The 15,646-nt window shown below is 41.2% G+C and overlaps 1 protein-coding gene across 1 annotated transcript in view; it reads right to left on the reverse strand.

The window, feature by feature from the left end:
- Nucleotides 1–1,296: 1,296 nt before the first annotated feature.
- Nucleotides 1,297–15,646, reverse strand: part of LOC130911844 (calcitonin gene-related peptide type 1 receptor-like) — a 75,122-nt gene continuing 60,772 nt past the window's right edge. Inside the window, exons 11-13 of the mRNA XM_057829444.1 lie at nucleotides 12,741–12,959; nucleotides 11,486–11,527; nucleotides 1,297–4,409 (exon numbers count right to left, since the gene is read on the reverse strand). Of these exons, the coding sequence (XP_057685427.1) occupies nucleotides 4,131–4,409; nucleotides 11,486–11,527; nucleotides 12,741–12,959 (540 nt within the window). The 3' untranslated portion in view covers nucleotides 1,297–4,130. The remainder of the gene's footprint in view (nucleotides 4,410–11,485; nucleotides 11,528–12,740; nucleotides 12,960–15,646) is intronic.

The following is a 15,646-nucleotide window of genomic DNA, read 5'->3' on the forward strand; positions in this document are numbered from 1 at the left end:
GTACCTGACCTCCATGCGATGTTGCAGAGGTTTGTCAACCAAGATAGTCCTGGAACGTCCGGACACTTGAGTTACTCAGGATGAATCTCATCCCCATAGAGCCTTGCCACTGAGGAGCTTGCAAATAACTTCGGTAACATCAGCCCGTCTCAGTCTTCAGTCTCTGGTTCTTCATCTGAAGATGTGGCGATCAGATTGAGGAGATCCTCAAGTACCGTAATTTTCGGACTATAAGCCGCTACTTTTTCCCCTCATTTTGAATCCTGCAGCTTATAGTCCAGTGCGGCTTATTTGTTGATTTATTTGGGTTAATAGGTAACACTTTATTTGACAGCGGCGTCATAAGACTGCCATAAGACCGTCATAATAATGACATGACATTATCATGGGCATTAATGAATGCTTATGACAGATGTCATTAAGTGTCATCCAGCAAATTTAGTCACTAACTCCATTTATGTCCAGCTCGGATCTTTTACATCCGTTCAAAAGGGTGATAATTTGCCGGGTTGACACGAAATGACATCTGTCAGAAGCATTCATTAATGCTCATGGCAGTGTCATGTCATAATTATGACGGTCTTATGACAGTCTTATGACGCCACTATCAAACAAAGTGTTACCAAATTCAATAACTGTCTTAATGAATGAAACAACTAGAACAGTAACTGACGAATAAATTAGCACAGAACATGAATTTTGATTTGTTATTAACATCTGTAGCGATGCTATACATGCTAGGAGGTATGTTGGATGACAACTGTGTTGACAGCAGGTGGCAGCAGAGGTTGAATGTCTCCCCCAAGAGAACAGTGATGGCCAAACTGAAGCTTATTGAGGCAATGAAGCTTTGCAGCCAATTGGTTCAAAGCTTCACGGTGGTTCATTTGGTCTTATGATGCCGCTGTCAAATAAGGTGTTACCGGTTATTATCTTTTGGTTTAAATATCTCATAAGACAGTAAGGACAGCCGCGGCTTATAGTCCAGTGTGGCTTATCAATGAACAAATGCTGTTTTTGTGTCAAATTTGGCAGGTGGCGGCTTATAGTCAGGTGCGCCTTATAGTGCGAAAATTACGGTACTCTTTCCACCACTCAATAACATCCCCAATCCAGGTCAACAGCTCCAATGTCAATAGTGTTGGTGGAGAATTGCTTCCCCTTACTGAGGCGGCAGACGATTTTCCAGAATTTCTTCAGGGCACAACCATCTAGATGAATTTCGGACCATTGATCGTTTTGAAATAGTTGCAATTCAGAAAAATATCTCTTGAGGTCACACCACAGCATCTCAATCAGGTTTAAGTCAGGACTTTATATACACTTGTAAAAAGCTGAAAAGTTACATAAGTGTCTCTAAAACGTCTTGAGACAATTTACTGTTGTACAAATTGTCGATTCATTCAGAAAGCTTAGGAGTATTGTTTTCTTACAAAGCGTGCCCACTTTTTCAAGATGACTGCAAGAGCATAGAGCAGAATGTGCAAGTAAAACAAACAAAAGAAGTCAATCATTGGCATGTCAACATCTGTTTACAAATCTACAGGGTAGGTCAAACAAAAACAAGAATAATGGGAGTAAATCCAAGGTAAAGTTGTTACCGTTTTAAAGAAATTGAATGGGATTTTTGGAGTTAATTTAAAATAATGTTCTACTCTATGCATGCTCCACCAATGCCCTGATGAGGATGCAGAGCCCTGACATTTAAGGACCACACTCTGCCTAGCCTTCATTTCAGTAGGGGTGTGCCATCTTAGGCACCCCACGATTCGATTCGATTACTATTCAGGGTGCTACGATTCAATTTTTGAACGAAGATCACGGTATTGACGATGATCACGGTTATCGCGATTATCACAATTATCGATGCATCGTACATTACTGATTAATAAAGTAGCCAAACAAATTTTTGTCCATTATTTATTTAAAATATCCTTATGATTCAACAGGAACGATGGAAACATGCCCATACAACAAAAAGCTGTCCTTAAGCTGCTTTTTTATTTATTTTTTACAAGAAAGTGAAAAAACACTAACCATTTTAAAGAGAGCACTTATTTGTCTCAACAATACAATAAAATTTACACTGGTGGAATGAATTCCACATTCTCTGGACACAAGCAAAGTGTCTTTGGAAATAAGACTTCTTTTAACCAATATACTTTGTTTTCAGTGTTACCTCCCTTGTGTAACTCTTGGAGTGACAGGTGGAAATCACAACTGCTCTTGATCACTTTTAACTTGTTGCGTTTATTGCCGAGCAAATAAAAAGTCCGGCAGCCTCTAGCATCGCCACACACACACTCAATACAGCCCGCGCACTTTCTTCTCTCACTGCCCGCCCACGCGCACACACGCCTGTCGGCTCCCAGGCAGCACTTGCAACAACAGATTTCTGTACTATTTCACATGTTTGTAGTTTTACCACTGTACTTAATCATGGTTTTACACGTTCTGCATATGAAATACACGTTAGCGAATTAGCTGATTAGCTTAGCGCTCGGCGCTAACTATTAACATCTCAAAAACAACAACAATAAAGGCTAAACAGTACAAGAGGGTTCGTGTACTCACCTCTTATAGACGCACACAGGTCTTAGCAACACACTCAGGACATTTTTCAATTGAAATGCCTTAAAACTACTGCTGGACATCTGAAAGACAAGGAGCAACGAACTATCTCGCTTCCTCTCTCGCTCTAAAAAATTACTTGCGCACAAAAGCGCGACCGCCGGGTCGCACTTCTGTCCCTGCCTGACTCATACACAAATTTATTTTCCAGTCTTTTAAAAAGGAGTAAATCTCTATCCCAGTAACCGGGAGCATCCATCATAACGTTGCGCGTCCATCCGTTAACTGTGTCCTGGCGGCAGACGTGTCTTGAATTTCGTGCCGCTACAAGCGGCTGTCATAAAGTTATGAGGGAAGATCATCGTTTTTGAACCTTTATGAATCGTAATCGAATCGTCACATGTCCAATCGCGTTGCATGTAAAAATACATTTTTTGGAAGTCCTCTACATTTCAGTGGCGTGATGTGATCAAATGTATACTGTTGCGTGTACATGTAATCGACTAAATATGCCGTGCAAAGCACTCAACTTCTGTTCAGAATTAGCTTCTTAACACGAGCTACAATGCGGCTAGCTTTTCATTCATTCGCGCAGCTTCACAGTCCTTTAAAGGGATCCACGCATAGAAAGACTTGTAGATAAACGTTATCATGAGTTAAAATTGATATTAAAACTCCTCTTGATGTTTTTGTTTTTGCAATTTGCAAAATTAGTTTAACTACTAGGTCGCCATTGTTGTTTACGTCACATGGTTACGCTCATACGCGGGGATTAAAGGGGGGGCACAGCGAAAAATGTCATTGCATGTAATTGACTTATACAGTAGATAGGAAGAAATGACCTACTAGTATAGAACTGAAGTCATTATATAATGCAAAAAAGGTTGCTTAAAAGTTGGTGGGGATAATATGAGCATCCTGAAAAGTGGGTAGTGTTATGTCCCAACCGTCCCTATGCAAACCTACGCCCTTGGTTTGGAGACTTGACTTCTGGCACTCTCGTTTCTTTCCCTACCGAGCAGCGGGTGCCGCTGAGTCCCTCCACCATCACAGAGCACTCACAGGCGGATGCACTTTCAGCTTCCATTCATTGAAAGAACAGCATTCCCCACTGCTCTACTTGGCAAAAACACATTTCTAACCCACTCAAGATTTGCTACTAACCGTTTTTACATTGCTGATTTCACGGGACAAACGCTTATTGCTTTATGTTTGTTCTCGAACAAGCATGTGCGGCATGCACAAGATGCATGTTCCATTTTAGGCCAGAGGTGGCAGTCGCAAGTAAAAAAGTGACAACTCCATATAGTCCTTTTTAAAAAAAGACATTATTGTAATATGAAAAAATAATGTGTGCGAGTTATTAGTTGAGATACTGTTTATTATTATAATTCTAAAGAAGATCAGGCCACATTAAAAAATGTAGGAAATTCCTAAGGGCCTTCACATTCTCTGTGTGTATGCACTAAAGCTACTATCTAAAAATGTGTCCAAGTGCACTTAAATTGTGTTTTTTGTTGTTGGTAATAATTTTAAGACACAAGCCCCTTTTAACTGTATCACATGCTGGTGGTCCTCAGCTTGTTGAGCACGTCCGCTTGCCCGTTCCTGCACGTCACACTTCTCTCTGGCTGCCAGCCAGGTAGGAAGTGAGCCTTTTCGCCGCTTTTCCATTGAAACTCGAGTTGTTCTGCGCTGACGGTGGCGCGGCTGGTCTCTGTGATGGAGGAGTTACTGTGGAAGCTGAAATGGTTGTTGGCAGCAGTGGTCTCTCCCCAGCCTGTCTTCCCCCAAGCTGACTTCCACTGTGACCATTTTCTCTTTAGCGCTGTTTGTGCCTGTTGGCAACAATAAAGGAGTAATGTTACTCAATCAAAATTCAAACTAACGAGATCTAGATTGCATGTTTGGGTTAGTCACCCAATTGTAATCAAACTGTTGGTTAGTATTAGGGTTGTTCTGATCATGTTTTTTTGCTCCCGATCCGATCCCGATCGTTTTAGTTTGAGCGTCTGCCGATCCCGATATTTCCTGATCCGATTGCTTTTTTTTGCTCCCGATTCAATTCCAATCATTCCCGATAATTTTTCCCGATCATATACATTCTGGCAATGCAATAAGAAAAAAATGAATATAACTCGGACAAATATATACATTCAACACACAGTACATAAGTACTGTATTTGTTTATTATGACAATAAATCCTCAAGATGGCATTTACATTATTAACATTCTTTCTGTGAGAGGGATCCACGGATAGAAAGACTTGTGACTGTATATTGTGACTAAATATTGCCATCTAGTGTATTTGTTGAGCTTTCAGTAAATTATACTGTGGCCATGCCCCAATGCATGATGGGAAGTGGAACCATTATGAGAAGTAAAACCATGACTGTGCATCGTGCTACCAATGGATATATCTTCTCTGCTTTGGGAAATAACTTAAGGTGATAAGACAAAGATCAATTCCCACCTTGCTTCCCCACATTGCTTCCCATGATATTTCCAATGATAAGGAGAGGGAATGCAATGTTTGGCTAATTGAAGAACAGCTCCAAAGGCTGCCAAAATTCACTCTACTCATTTTGCGGGGCCTTTTATCTCTCTATATAGGTAAAACAGCGTCATTACAGATTGAGCGCGACAATGAGTGAGAGGGTCGTGCAGCGCATATATTAATAATGTTAAATATTTAAACGTGACACATTTATTAATAATATAATTCCTGCCGCTATTGGGATATTTTTGATAACCCTACCCTAAACCTAAATTAAAGACTCTGGATGAGTGTAACACATTATGTCTGTAACGTTAAATACAATTAGAAAACGATTTAATTAAAATATATACAGTGCCTTGCAAAAGTATTCGGCCCCCTTGAACCTTGCAACCTTTCGCCACATTTCAGGCTTCAAACATAAAGATATAAAATTTTAATTTTTTGTCAAGAATCAACAACAAGTGGGACACAATCGTGAAGTGGAACAACATTTATTGGATAATTTAAACTTTTTTAACAAATAAAAAACTGAAAAGTGGGGCGTGCAATATTATTCGGCCCCCTTGCGTTAATACTTTGTTGCGCCACCTTTTGCTCCAATTACAGCTGCAAGTCGCTTGGAGTATGTTTCTATCAGTTTTGAACATCGAGAGACTGACATTCTTGCCCATTCTTCCTTGCAAAACAGCTCAAGCTCATTGAAGTTGGATGGAGAGTGTTTGTGAACAGCAGTCTTCAGCTCTTTCCACAGATTCTCGATTGGATTCAGGTCTGGACTTTGACTTGGCCATTCTAACACCTGGATACGTTTATTTTTGAACCATTCCATTGTAGATTTGGCTTTATGTTTTGGATCATTGTCCTGTTGGAAGATAAATCTCCGTCCCAGTCTCAGGTCTTGTGCAGATACCAACAGGTTTTCTTCCAGAATGTTCCTGTATTTGGCTGCATCCATCTTCCCGTCAATTTTAACCATCTTGCCTGTCCCTGCTGAAGAAAAGCAGGCCCAAACCATGATGCTGCCACCTCCATGTTTGACAGTGGGGATGGTGTGTTCAGGGTGATGAGCTGTGTTGCTTTTACGCCAAACATATCGTTTTGCATTGTGGCCAAAAAGTTCAATTTTGGTTTCATCTGACCAGAGCCTCTTCTTCCACATGTTTGGTGTGTCTCCCAGGTGGCTTGTGGCAAACTTTAAACGAGACTTTTTAATGGATATCTTTGAGAAATGGCTTTCTTCTTGCCACTCTTCGATAAAGGCCAGATTTGTGCAGTGTACGACTGATTGTTGTCCTATGGACAGACTCTCCCACCTCAGCTGTAGATCTCTGCAGTTCATCCAGAGTGATCATGGGCCTCTTGGCTGCATCTCTGATCAGTTTTCTCCTTGTTTGAGAAGAAAGTTTGGAAGGACGGCCGGGTCTTGGTAGATTTGCAGTGGTCTGATGCTCCTTCCATTTAAATATGATGGCTTGCACAGTGCTACTTGAGATGTTTAAAGCTTGGGAAATCTTTTTGTATCCAAATCCGGCTTTAAACTTCTCCACAACAGTATCTCGGACCTGCCTGGTGTGTTCCTTGGTTTTCATAATGCTCTCTGCACTTTAAACAGAACCCTGAGACTATCACAGAGCAGGTGCATTTATATGGAGACTTGCTTACACACAGGTGGATTCTATTTATCATCATTGGTCATTTAGGACAGCATTGGATCATTCAGAGATCCTCACTGAACTTCTGGAGTGAGTTTGCTGCACTGAAAGTAAAGGGGCCGAATAATATTGCACGCCCCACTTTTCAGTTTTTTATTTGTTAAAAAACAGGCATGAAAATGGGTCAGGGGTTAAAAAGGTGAGAAGGGTGTGGAGGAAATATGTTCCGGCGTTCTGCCAAAATGTCCTCCGTCGGCGAAACATGAGGCGAATTTGACAATTTTAATTTTTCACATAAGGCTTAATATTCAAATTAGCAGGGGTTTAATTAGTTGAAGGAGTTGATTTCAACCACCATTGACTCGCGCTCACGCCGAAGCCCTGAAACTATCAAATAACTGGCAAACTGCACAGAATTTGTTCAAATCAACTCCAGCGACTAATTGAACCCAGACTAACTCAAAGATTAAGCCTAATGTAAAAAATTCTGAACTTCCCCTTTAAAGTATAGACCATTGAATATGACCATTAAAATGTTGTCTATAAAAGTTTTAGAGCAATAAAACAAACAACAAAAATGAATAAAATGAACAGGAATCCTTCAAAGTATTTCATAATTGGCCCAAATTATTTTTCGAACAGATCCTGTGACTATAGCACCTGAGAGACAGCCGTTTGCTTTGCTTAGCCAAAACTACAGCTGAGGAGGCAAGATGGATATTTAGAATTTCTTTAAACCTAAGCTTTCAAAACCCTCAACAACAACTGAGCTTGAACAGAGGATTGAGCACGAGCAGTATCAAAAAGTCCTGGCTGTCTTGTTACCTGTTGTGCTGTAATTCCAGGTGATGCTTGAATTGGATGCTTTAGCGGTCAACGGTCTTTTAGAGCCAGCGCAAGTAGATATTTTTGTCATCTTTACTGGACAAAAATGTGAAGTAATGGCTGTGTTTCCAGTGTGCAAATGCAGCCGTTTGTAGTATATCTCCTGCCTATTTAATTGCATCCTGGCGAGATAGCAAGGCTATGTTGTTTTGACCGCAAATTCCCAGCGCTCACGGCTCACGCATCATGGTAAAACACGTCACCTGTTTTTTTTTCCATCCCCGATTAGAAAATGTGACACGTGATGTCACTCCCATGACTACAGTATTCTTCATTATACATACATTATGGGGCAATAACAAAATAGTAACGCACAGGCAAGGAAAGTAACTTTAATCAGATTACGGATTTAGAAAAATGAACGCATTAGACTGCTCTTTACTGAAAGAAAGTAATCAGATTACTGTTACGCATTACTCACATAACGCGTTACTGACAACACTGCTTTTATATTACCATTAAATACAAAAGCTTGACGCTAACTTAACGGGAGCTATTTTTTTCACCAGAGATTTGGCTAGCTCTGGCAGTGTTCAATGCAAGCTGGAACGAACGGCAGTAACTTGTCATAACGCAAAATATGAAAACGATTGAAACCATTACTCACCAAATTCAATATGCTGGCAAATGCATTCATCTAAAAAAAAAATTGGGAGTGAGACCTCTCCTCTTCCAGCGAACGTGAATTTGTGCTTAGAACAAGATCATCTGTCGCAATTAACGATCTTTGACGCTCTTTTCCCCCCTGCATTCAAACTTGTTTCTCTCTCAGCGGCTGTGATTAACCTCAATGAAGTTGCTCTCCTTGCTAAGCCTTGCCTATCATTCTGCTTTGTAAGTTTTTAGTAACTTTGTGTATTGAATTTGAAAGGAAAATGTGTGTTTTGTTTTTGGCGAACTTTTTCATGAAGCTAAACTGTTGAAGCTACTCACGTGGAAAAATGCGATTGTACAATGTTTTAAATGTATTCATTTGGTATATTTTAGTTACCACGAAAGTACGCCTTGTGGTTGGAGTGTTTGTTTTTGGGTTTGCTGGAATAGCGTCACTGACACACACAGCATCAGAAGGGGAAGGGGTAAGCGCTGCCGCGCCAAGCCACTTCTGGCTGCATTTTTGACACATGAAAAATAACGATTACGTACTACTGTATGACGGAAAATTTTAGTGGTTTTGTAACCGCGACGTTTTAATAGCATGGTAAACCGTGAAGGTAACCGGCACATGCCTACACCCGACCCCCCCCCCTTAAAAAATTTCTCCTCGGATCTACACGATTCACGTAGGTCATCCTTTTTTACTTCAAAACGGCGAATTTCGCCGAAAGGTGAGAGATTTTCATGCCTGTAAAAAAGTTTAAATTATCCAATAAATGTTGTTCCACTTCACGATTGTGTCCCACTTGTGGTTGATTCTTGACAAAAAAATTAAATTTCATATCTTTATGTCTGAAGCCTGAAATGTGGCGAAAGGTTGCAAGATTCAAGGGGGCCAAATACTTTTGCAAGGCACTGTATATATATTAAAAAAAGGCATGGCCGATATTTTTTTGCCGATTCGGATACTTTGAAAATGAGGTGATCGGACCCGATCGACATCTCTAGTTAGTATTCTAACTAAAGTCAGAAGCGTCGCGTCCCATTAGGCCAGTACTTCTCAAATGGTGGGGCGCGCCCCCCCAGGGGGGCGCAGAGCGATGCCAGGGGTGGCGCGAGTGACCTCGGGAACACGCTTTTTTTTTTTTTTGCCGTACTAGAATAAAGTGTACTTGCACATCCACTCCGTGGGTGGCAGTGGCGCTCTCATTTTCAAAGTGCGTGCAGTATTTTTGAAGTAAGCAAGAGCACACGGAAGAGACTATGCAGAGCTGGACTCACGCAGCGACCCACTGTCTTCATGTGTAGGTGAACCTACACCGGTTCTCACGTGTCCGGCCGAGAAGTGCCGTTTTCGGCTTGGGATCGTCACGACCACCGCCCTCACCTACGGTTCTCCCTCGGCCGCCGAGAATGCGCTTTTTCCGGGCCGTTTGCCTTTTGGCTTTGACTTTTAATATAGTGGGAAATGAGGAAAGACCACTGTTTACTGAGTCTAAAAATGACTATAGCGGAGAGTCTGAAGCCAAATCAGTTAAGACGCCACTTAAAGACATTAGACCTCAATCTCATTGATAAGCCGCTTGATTGTTTTTCAGCGAAAACGTGCCGAATATTGCCAATTGTCACAATCGTCCCGCTTTGTCAGTGTTATATCAGTAAACCAGTGAGCACTGTGGTGAATCAGCGAAAATAAAAACTTTGCTTCTGTCCAAAGACACTTTTCCCCCCCTTGTATTCCGTTTTGGTTTTTTCGGTCAAATTTTTTGGCATGTTGTCTTGAAGAGTAAATGTTTCTAATCATTTTGAATTTGTTATTATTTACTGATTTTATTACATTTTATTTTTCAGTATCAAATGGTCAAAAATGCACCTTGAGTGTATTTTTACAGTTTGGATGTGATTTTTTTTTTTTTTTTTAACTTCAGGCAAATTGATGCGCGTTGTCTTTTCTGTTACAAGCAAAACAATGTTAATAAAGTTATACTTTATTATAAGTTGATCTGTGTTACTTTTTACACAATGTTAGGCTGAGGCGTACTTATAATAGTAATATTATAGACAAATGATACTATTTACAGTGGCGGCAGAGAGTTGGGGGGGCGCGCGAAACATTTACGTCTTCCTTGGGGGGGCGTAACAGAAAATAATTGAGAAGCACTGCGTTAGGCAAACCAGGCAATTGCCTAGGGCCCCCAGCCAGCAAGGGCCCCCAGAGGGCCAACAGATTTAGCTCACGCAGCTTTACTGCACTGTCGCAGCGACAAGTGTAGGGAGTGTTTCAATACCATGGAATCATTTGGCAGATTATCTAACGATTCTGTTATCAATCCCAATCAGCACTAACCATGTCACATAGATTATACATGTTTAAGAAAGTCCAATCAGCTATTAATATCACATGATTGTTTGAAGAATGAGTCACCAAGTACTCTCTGACTGTTCTTGCTGAGTTGTTTTACGTTGATTTTCACAGGCCACCTCATTATTCAAGTGACTACTTAAAGAAATGGTTGTTTTTAAAAAAGTATTAATGGGTCTATCGTATTCCTCGTCGAATACTCTATAAGACAAATAGAACATATATGCATCTAAACTAATTCTAAACGATTTTATTAGCAATTTTACTACTCCTTTTAGCAAGGTTCCTTGGGTATGCGTACGTTCCTATAGTAACCAGTCCTGTTATTGTCCTACGTCACAAGCGCTGCGTATTCTGGGAGCGAAAATAGGCGTAAGGTGCGCATTTCGAGGCAAGAATAATCTGTATGCGTCCATGAACGAAGGTAAGTACATCCATATGAGTCAGTGTAAAGTGCTTAGTTTTCGCCACTTTTATGGCCAAGATGACCGCACGTGCACGCAGCGCGCACCCCCCCCCCCCCCCACCTTTGTGTTTATACTGCGTGAGTATGTATGTGTGTCACGTGACTCAAAGTGAGAGTGGGCAGCAATTTGGCCTTTTTTTTAATTGGCAAAATGAAGAGAAGTTATCCTTCTGGAAGCGAAAAAAGAAAAAAAAAAGCAGAAGAGGAGAAAAAGAAGCAAGACAGCGGTGAGTGTACTATGTTACTGTAGTTTTATGTCCTAATGTAGTAGAAGCACTGCAGACTAGTAGTAGTAGCAGTATTTTTATGTCCTAAACCAATTAACTGCCTTGACTTGATGTAACTAGCTTGTCGTGTCAAATATGGTGGGTGGCGGCTTATAGTCAGGTGCGCCTTATAGTCCGACAATTACGGTAAGTAGTGGGGCTTTACTATTTTACTGTAAACATACCTCACTATTGCAGAAACAGAATATAATTGCCACCAGGAGTCCCTGTAAAACAAAAAGTTCAAACATGTTAAAGAAACATACACTGTTATAATCTCAAGCTGCATAAAGACACAGAATGATGTGAAGTATGAAGCATTCCACTTTTTCTACTGTATGTGGCATTTGGAGTTTCAATACGGCATATTTGTGGATTGGGACGTTATGTACATACAGTGTATCACAAAAGTGATTTCTGCAGATATTCTTTCACGGGACAAAAACTGACAAAATGACACTTTGACACAATGAAAAGCAGTCTGTGTGCAACTTGTATAATAGAGTTAATTTATTTTCCCCTCAAAATATAGCCATTAATATCTAAAGCCCTGGCAACAAAAGTGAGTACATCGCATGGGAACTACGTACATCCCTAAATGTCCAAATTGAGTACTGCTTGTCATTTTCCCTCCATAATGTCATGTGACTCGTTACAGGAGTGCTGTCAGCATTGCTGCAGGGATTGAAGAGGTGGTGGTGGGGGGGGGGGGGGTCATTCCCACCCCCATGCTTGACTGCAGGCATGACACACTTATCTTTGTACTCCTCACCCGGTCGCCGCCACACATGCTTGAGACCATCGGAACCAAACAAATGAATCTTCGTCTCATCAGACTGTAGGACATGGTTCCAGTAATCCATGTGCTTTGTTGACATGTCTTCAGCAAACTGTTCTGTCTGGGGTGACAGCCATGCACACCAATTTGATGTAGAGTACGGCGTATGGTCTGAGCACTAACAGACTGACCCCCCCCCCCCCCACCTCTTCAATCTCTGCAGCAACGCTGACAGCACTCCTGTAACGATCCACATGACATTTTGGAGGGAACATGACAGGCAGTACTCAATTTGCACATTTAGGGATGTAGTTTCTAAGGGGTGTACTCACTTTTGTTGCCAGGGGTTTCGATATTAATGGCTATATTTTTTAATTATTTTGAGGAGAAAATAAATTAACTCTATTATACAAGCTGCACACAGACTACTTTTCATTTTGTCAAAAAGTCATTTTGTCAGTGTTGTCCCGTGAAAAAACTTTTGTGATACACTGTATCAAAGGCAGTACATTTCTAATTTTACCAGCATACAGGAGTAAGTACCATGCGTAAATACTCTGCAATAATATGTAAATGTTGCGTTTCTTTCTTTTTTCTTTTTTTTTTTTTTTTTTATTATTTTTTTTTAAATTACAGCAATTCAAAGATTGAATGGTTCATACCTGAAAATGGCAGAGGATATTTACAAAGAAATCATATACGGCCCGGCTGATGCGCCCCTCTGGCCTCCAGGGGAAAAGAATAAACTGGACTCCGAGCAACGGGACAAGAATGAGCGTGGCTCTCACAGCCTTCATGTAGGCAGTGGACTCGGCACAGTGGGTCTCCTTCAGTTTGGTGATCAGAACCCGCAAAATGTTCACGAGAAAGAACAAGTTCACCTAGACACAGATACAGGAATCTGAGAAGTGAATACAATGCAACTATAATACATTTATCCAAATGTCAAGTGTATACTGTAAAACTTTACTTAAATCATTGGCAGCCATTGATATCAATCCATTTTGACCAGTTAAATGGTTTAGACCAGGGGTCCCCAACGACTGGGCCGCGGACTGGTACCGGTCCGTGGCGTATTTGGTACCGGGCCGCGCAGAAATAATAAATCATTTATTAACGACTGCATTCTGGCCGATTGACTTTGGCCTGTGTCGCTTAACACACTAATATCCCTGTCAACTCTAGATATACAACTACAGGATAGGAGGTCGTCATAGAAATGCATTGATTGGGCTGTTAGCAGTAAATCTTGTTTTGTATTTCTATGTGCGCTTGGCCTCGATAATAACGTATAACGTAGGTCGTAGCTAATCACATTTCTTCCCGGAAATAATTAGCCCCCACACTAGAATGACTGAAAAACAGACGTCTTTGGACAGATTTTTTACGGGGAAAAGGGAACCTGACGAGCCAGAAGACGAGCCTACAACCTCGAAGAAAACAAAATTTATGTTACTTTCCAATCACTAAAGACCCGCGAACTGCGAAGGAGTGGATTCGTGACCCGTATGTTAATAAAACAAGTGATTCGAGCATGTCTGTGCAACAGGAATATCAGCTTGTAGAGATCGCAAATCACGGCGACCTTAAACGTACATTTGAGACAACAACTCTAGCGAGCTTCTGGATGAAAGTCATTTCGGAATATAATGACATCGCTAGGATAGCACTGAAAACTGAGCTACAATTTCCAACATCGTATATTCATCCCTCACTCTCCAATCTCGAGACCATCTCGTCGCAACGAAACAAGCTCAGGCCTCCCACTGATTCAGCGGGTGAGTTGTCTTTTCGCTGCATTTAACATGACGGGGCTAAAAACAAATGTTACTTTATAATTGCTGACAAATTTGGCATGCGCGTAACATTAAAAATGACCGCGAATGAAGCGATTTCAAAGTACACACGACAAACTTTCTTTAAAGAAAGGAATATTAACTTACGTTTGCCATGTCAGCTGCACACAACAACTGTATGCAGCTCTCTCACTTAACGACTTCGCCTTGTCGTTAAGCATTAATCTACGCCATTTCCGTGTGGCACATGTACAGTGCGGCAAATTAGTATTTAGTCAACCACCAATTGTGCAAGTCCTCCTACTTGAAAAGATTAGAGAGACCAGTAATTGTCAACATGGGAAAACCTCAACCATGAGAGACAGAATGTGGAAAAAAAAAAACAGAAAATCACATTGTTTGATTTTTAAATAATTTATTTCCAAATTAGAGTGGAAAATAAGTATTTGGTCACCTACAAACAAGCGAGATTTCTGGCTGTCAAAGAGGTCTAACTTCTTCTAACGAGGTCTAACGAGGCTCCACTCGTTACCTGTATTTTGGCACCTGTTTTAACTCATTATCAGTATAAAAGACACCTGTCCACAACCTCAGTCAGTCACACTCCAAACTCCACTATGGCCAAGACCAAAGCGCTGTCGAAGGACACCAGAGACAAAATTGTAGACCTGCACCAGGCTGGGAAGACTGAATCTGCAATAGGTAAAACGCTTGGTGTAAAGAAATCAACTGTGGGAGCAATTATTAGCAAATGGAAGACATACAAGACCACTGATAATCTCCCTCGATCTGGGGCTCCATGCAAGATCTCACCCCGTGGTGTCAAAATGATAACAAGAACGGTGAGCAAAAATCCCAGAACCACACGGGGGATATAGTGAATGACCTACAGAGAGCTGGAACCAGAGTAACAAAGGCTACTATCAGTAATACAATGCGCCGCCAGGGACTGCACTGCCAGACGTGTCCCCCTGCTGAAGAAAGTACACGTCCAGGCCCGTCTGCGGTTCGCTAGAGAGCATTTGGATGATCCAGAAGAGGACTGGGAGAATGTGTTATGGTCAGATGAACCAAAAACAGAACTTTTTGGTAGAAACACAGGTTCTCGTGTTTGGAGGAGAAAGAATACTGAATTACATCCGAAAAACACCATACCCACTGTGAAGCATGGGGGTGGAAACATCATGCTTTGGGGCATGCAAAGGGACCAGGACGACTGATCTGTGCAAAGGAAAGAATGAATGGGGCCATGTATCAAGAGATTTTGAGTGAAAATCTCCTTCCATCAGCAAGGGCATTGAATGTGAGACTTGGCTGGGTCTTTCAGCATGACAATGATCCCAAACACACAGCCAGGGCAACAAAGGAGTGGCTTCGTAAGAAGCATTTCAATTTCCTGGAGTGGCCTAGCCAGTCTCCAGATCTCAACCCCATAGAAAATCTGTGGAGGGAGTTGAAAGTCCGTGTTGCCCAACGAGCCCCAAAACATCACTGCTCTAGAGGAGAATTGCATGGAGGAATGGGTCAAAATACCAGCAACAGCGTGTGAAAAGCTTTTGAAGAGTAACAGAAAAAGTTTGGCCTCCGTTATTGCCAACAAAGGGTACATAACAAAATACTGAGATGAACTTTTGGTATTGACCAAATACTTATTTTCCACCATGATTTGCAATTTTTTTTTTTTTTTTTTAAATCAAACAATGTGATTTTCTGTTTTTTTCCACATTCTGTCTCTCATGGTTGAGGTTTACCCATGTTGACAATTACAGGCC

This window comes from Corythoichthys intestinalis, chromosome 2, assembly GCF_030265065.1.
Source record: "Corythoichthys intestinalis isolate RoL2023-P3 chromosome 2, ASM3026506v1, whole genome shotgun sequence".
Taxonomy (NCBI): domain Eukaryota; kingdom Metazoa; phylum Chordata; class Actinopteri; order Syngnathiformes; family Syngnathidae; genus Corythoichthys; species Corythoichthys intestinalis.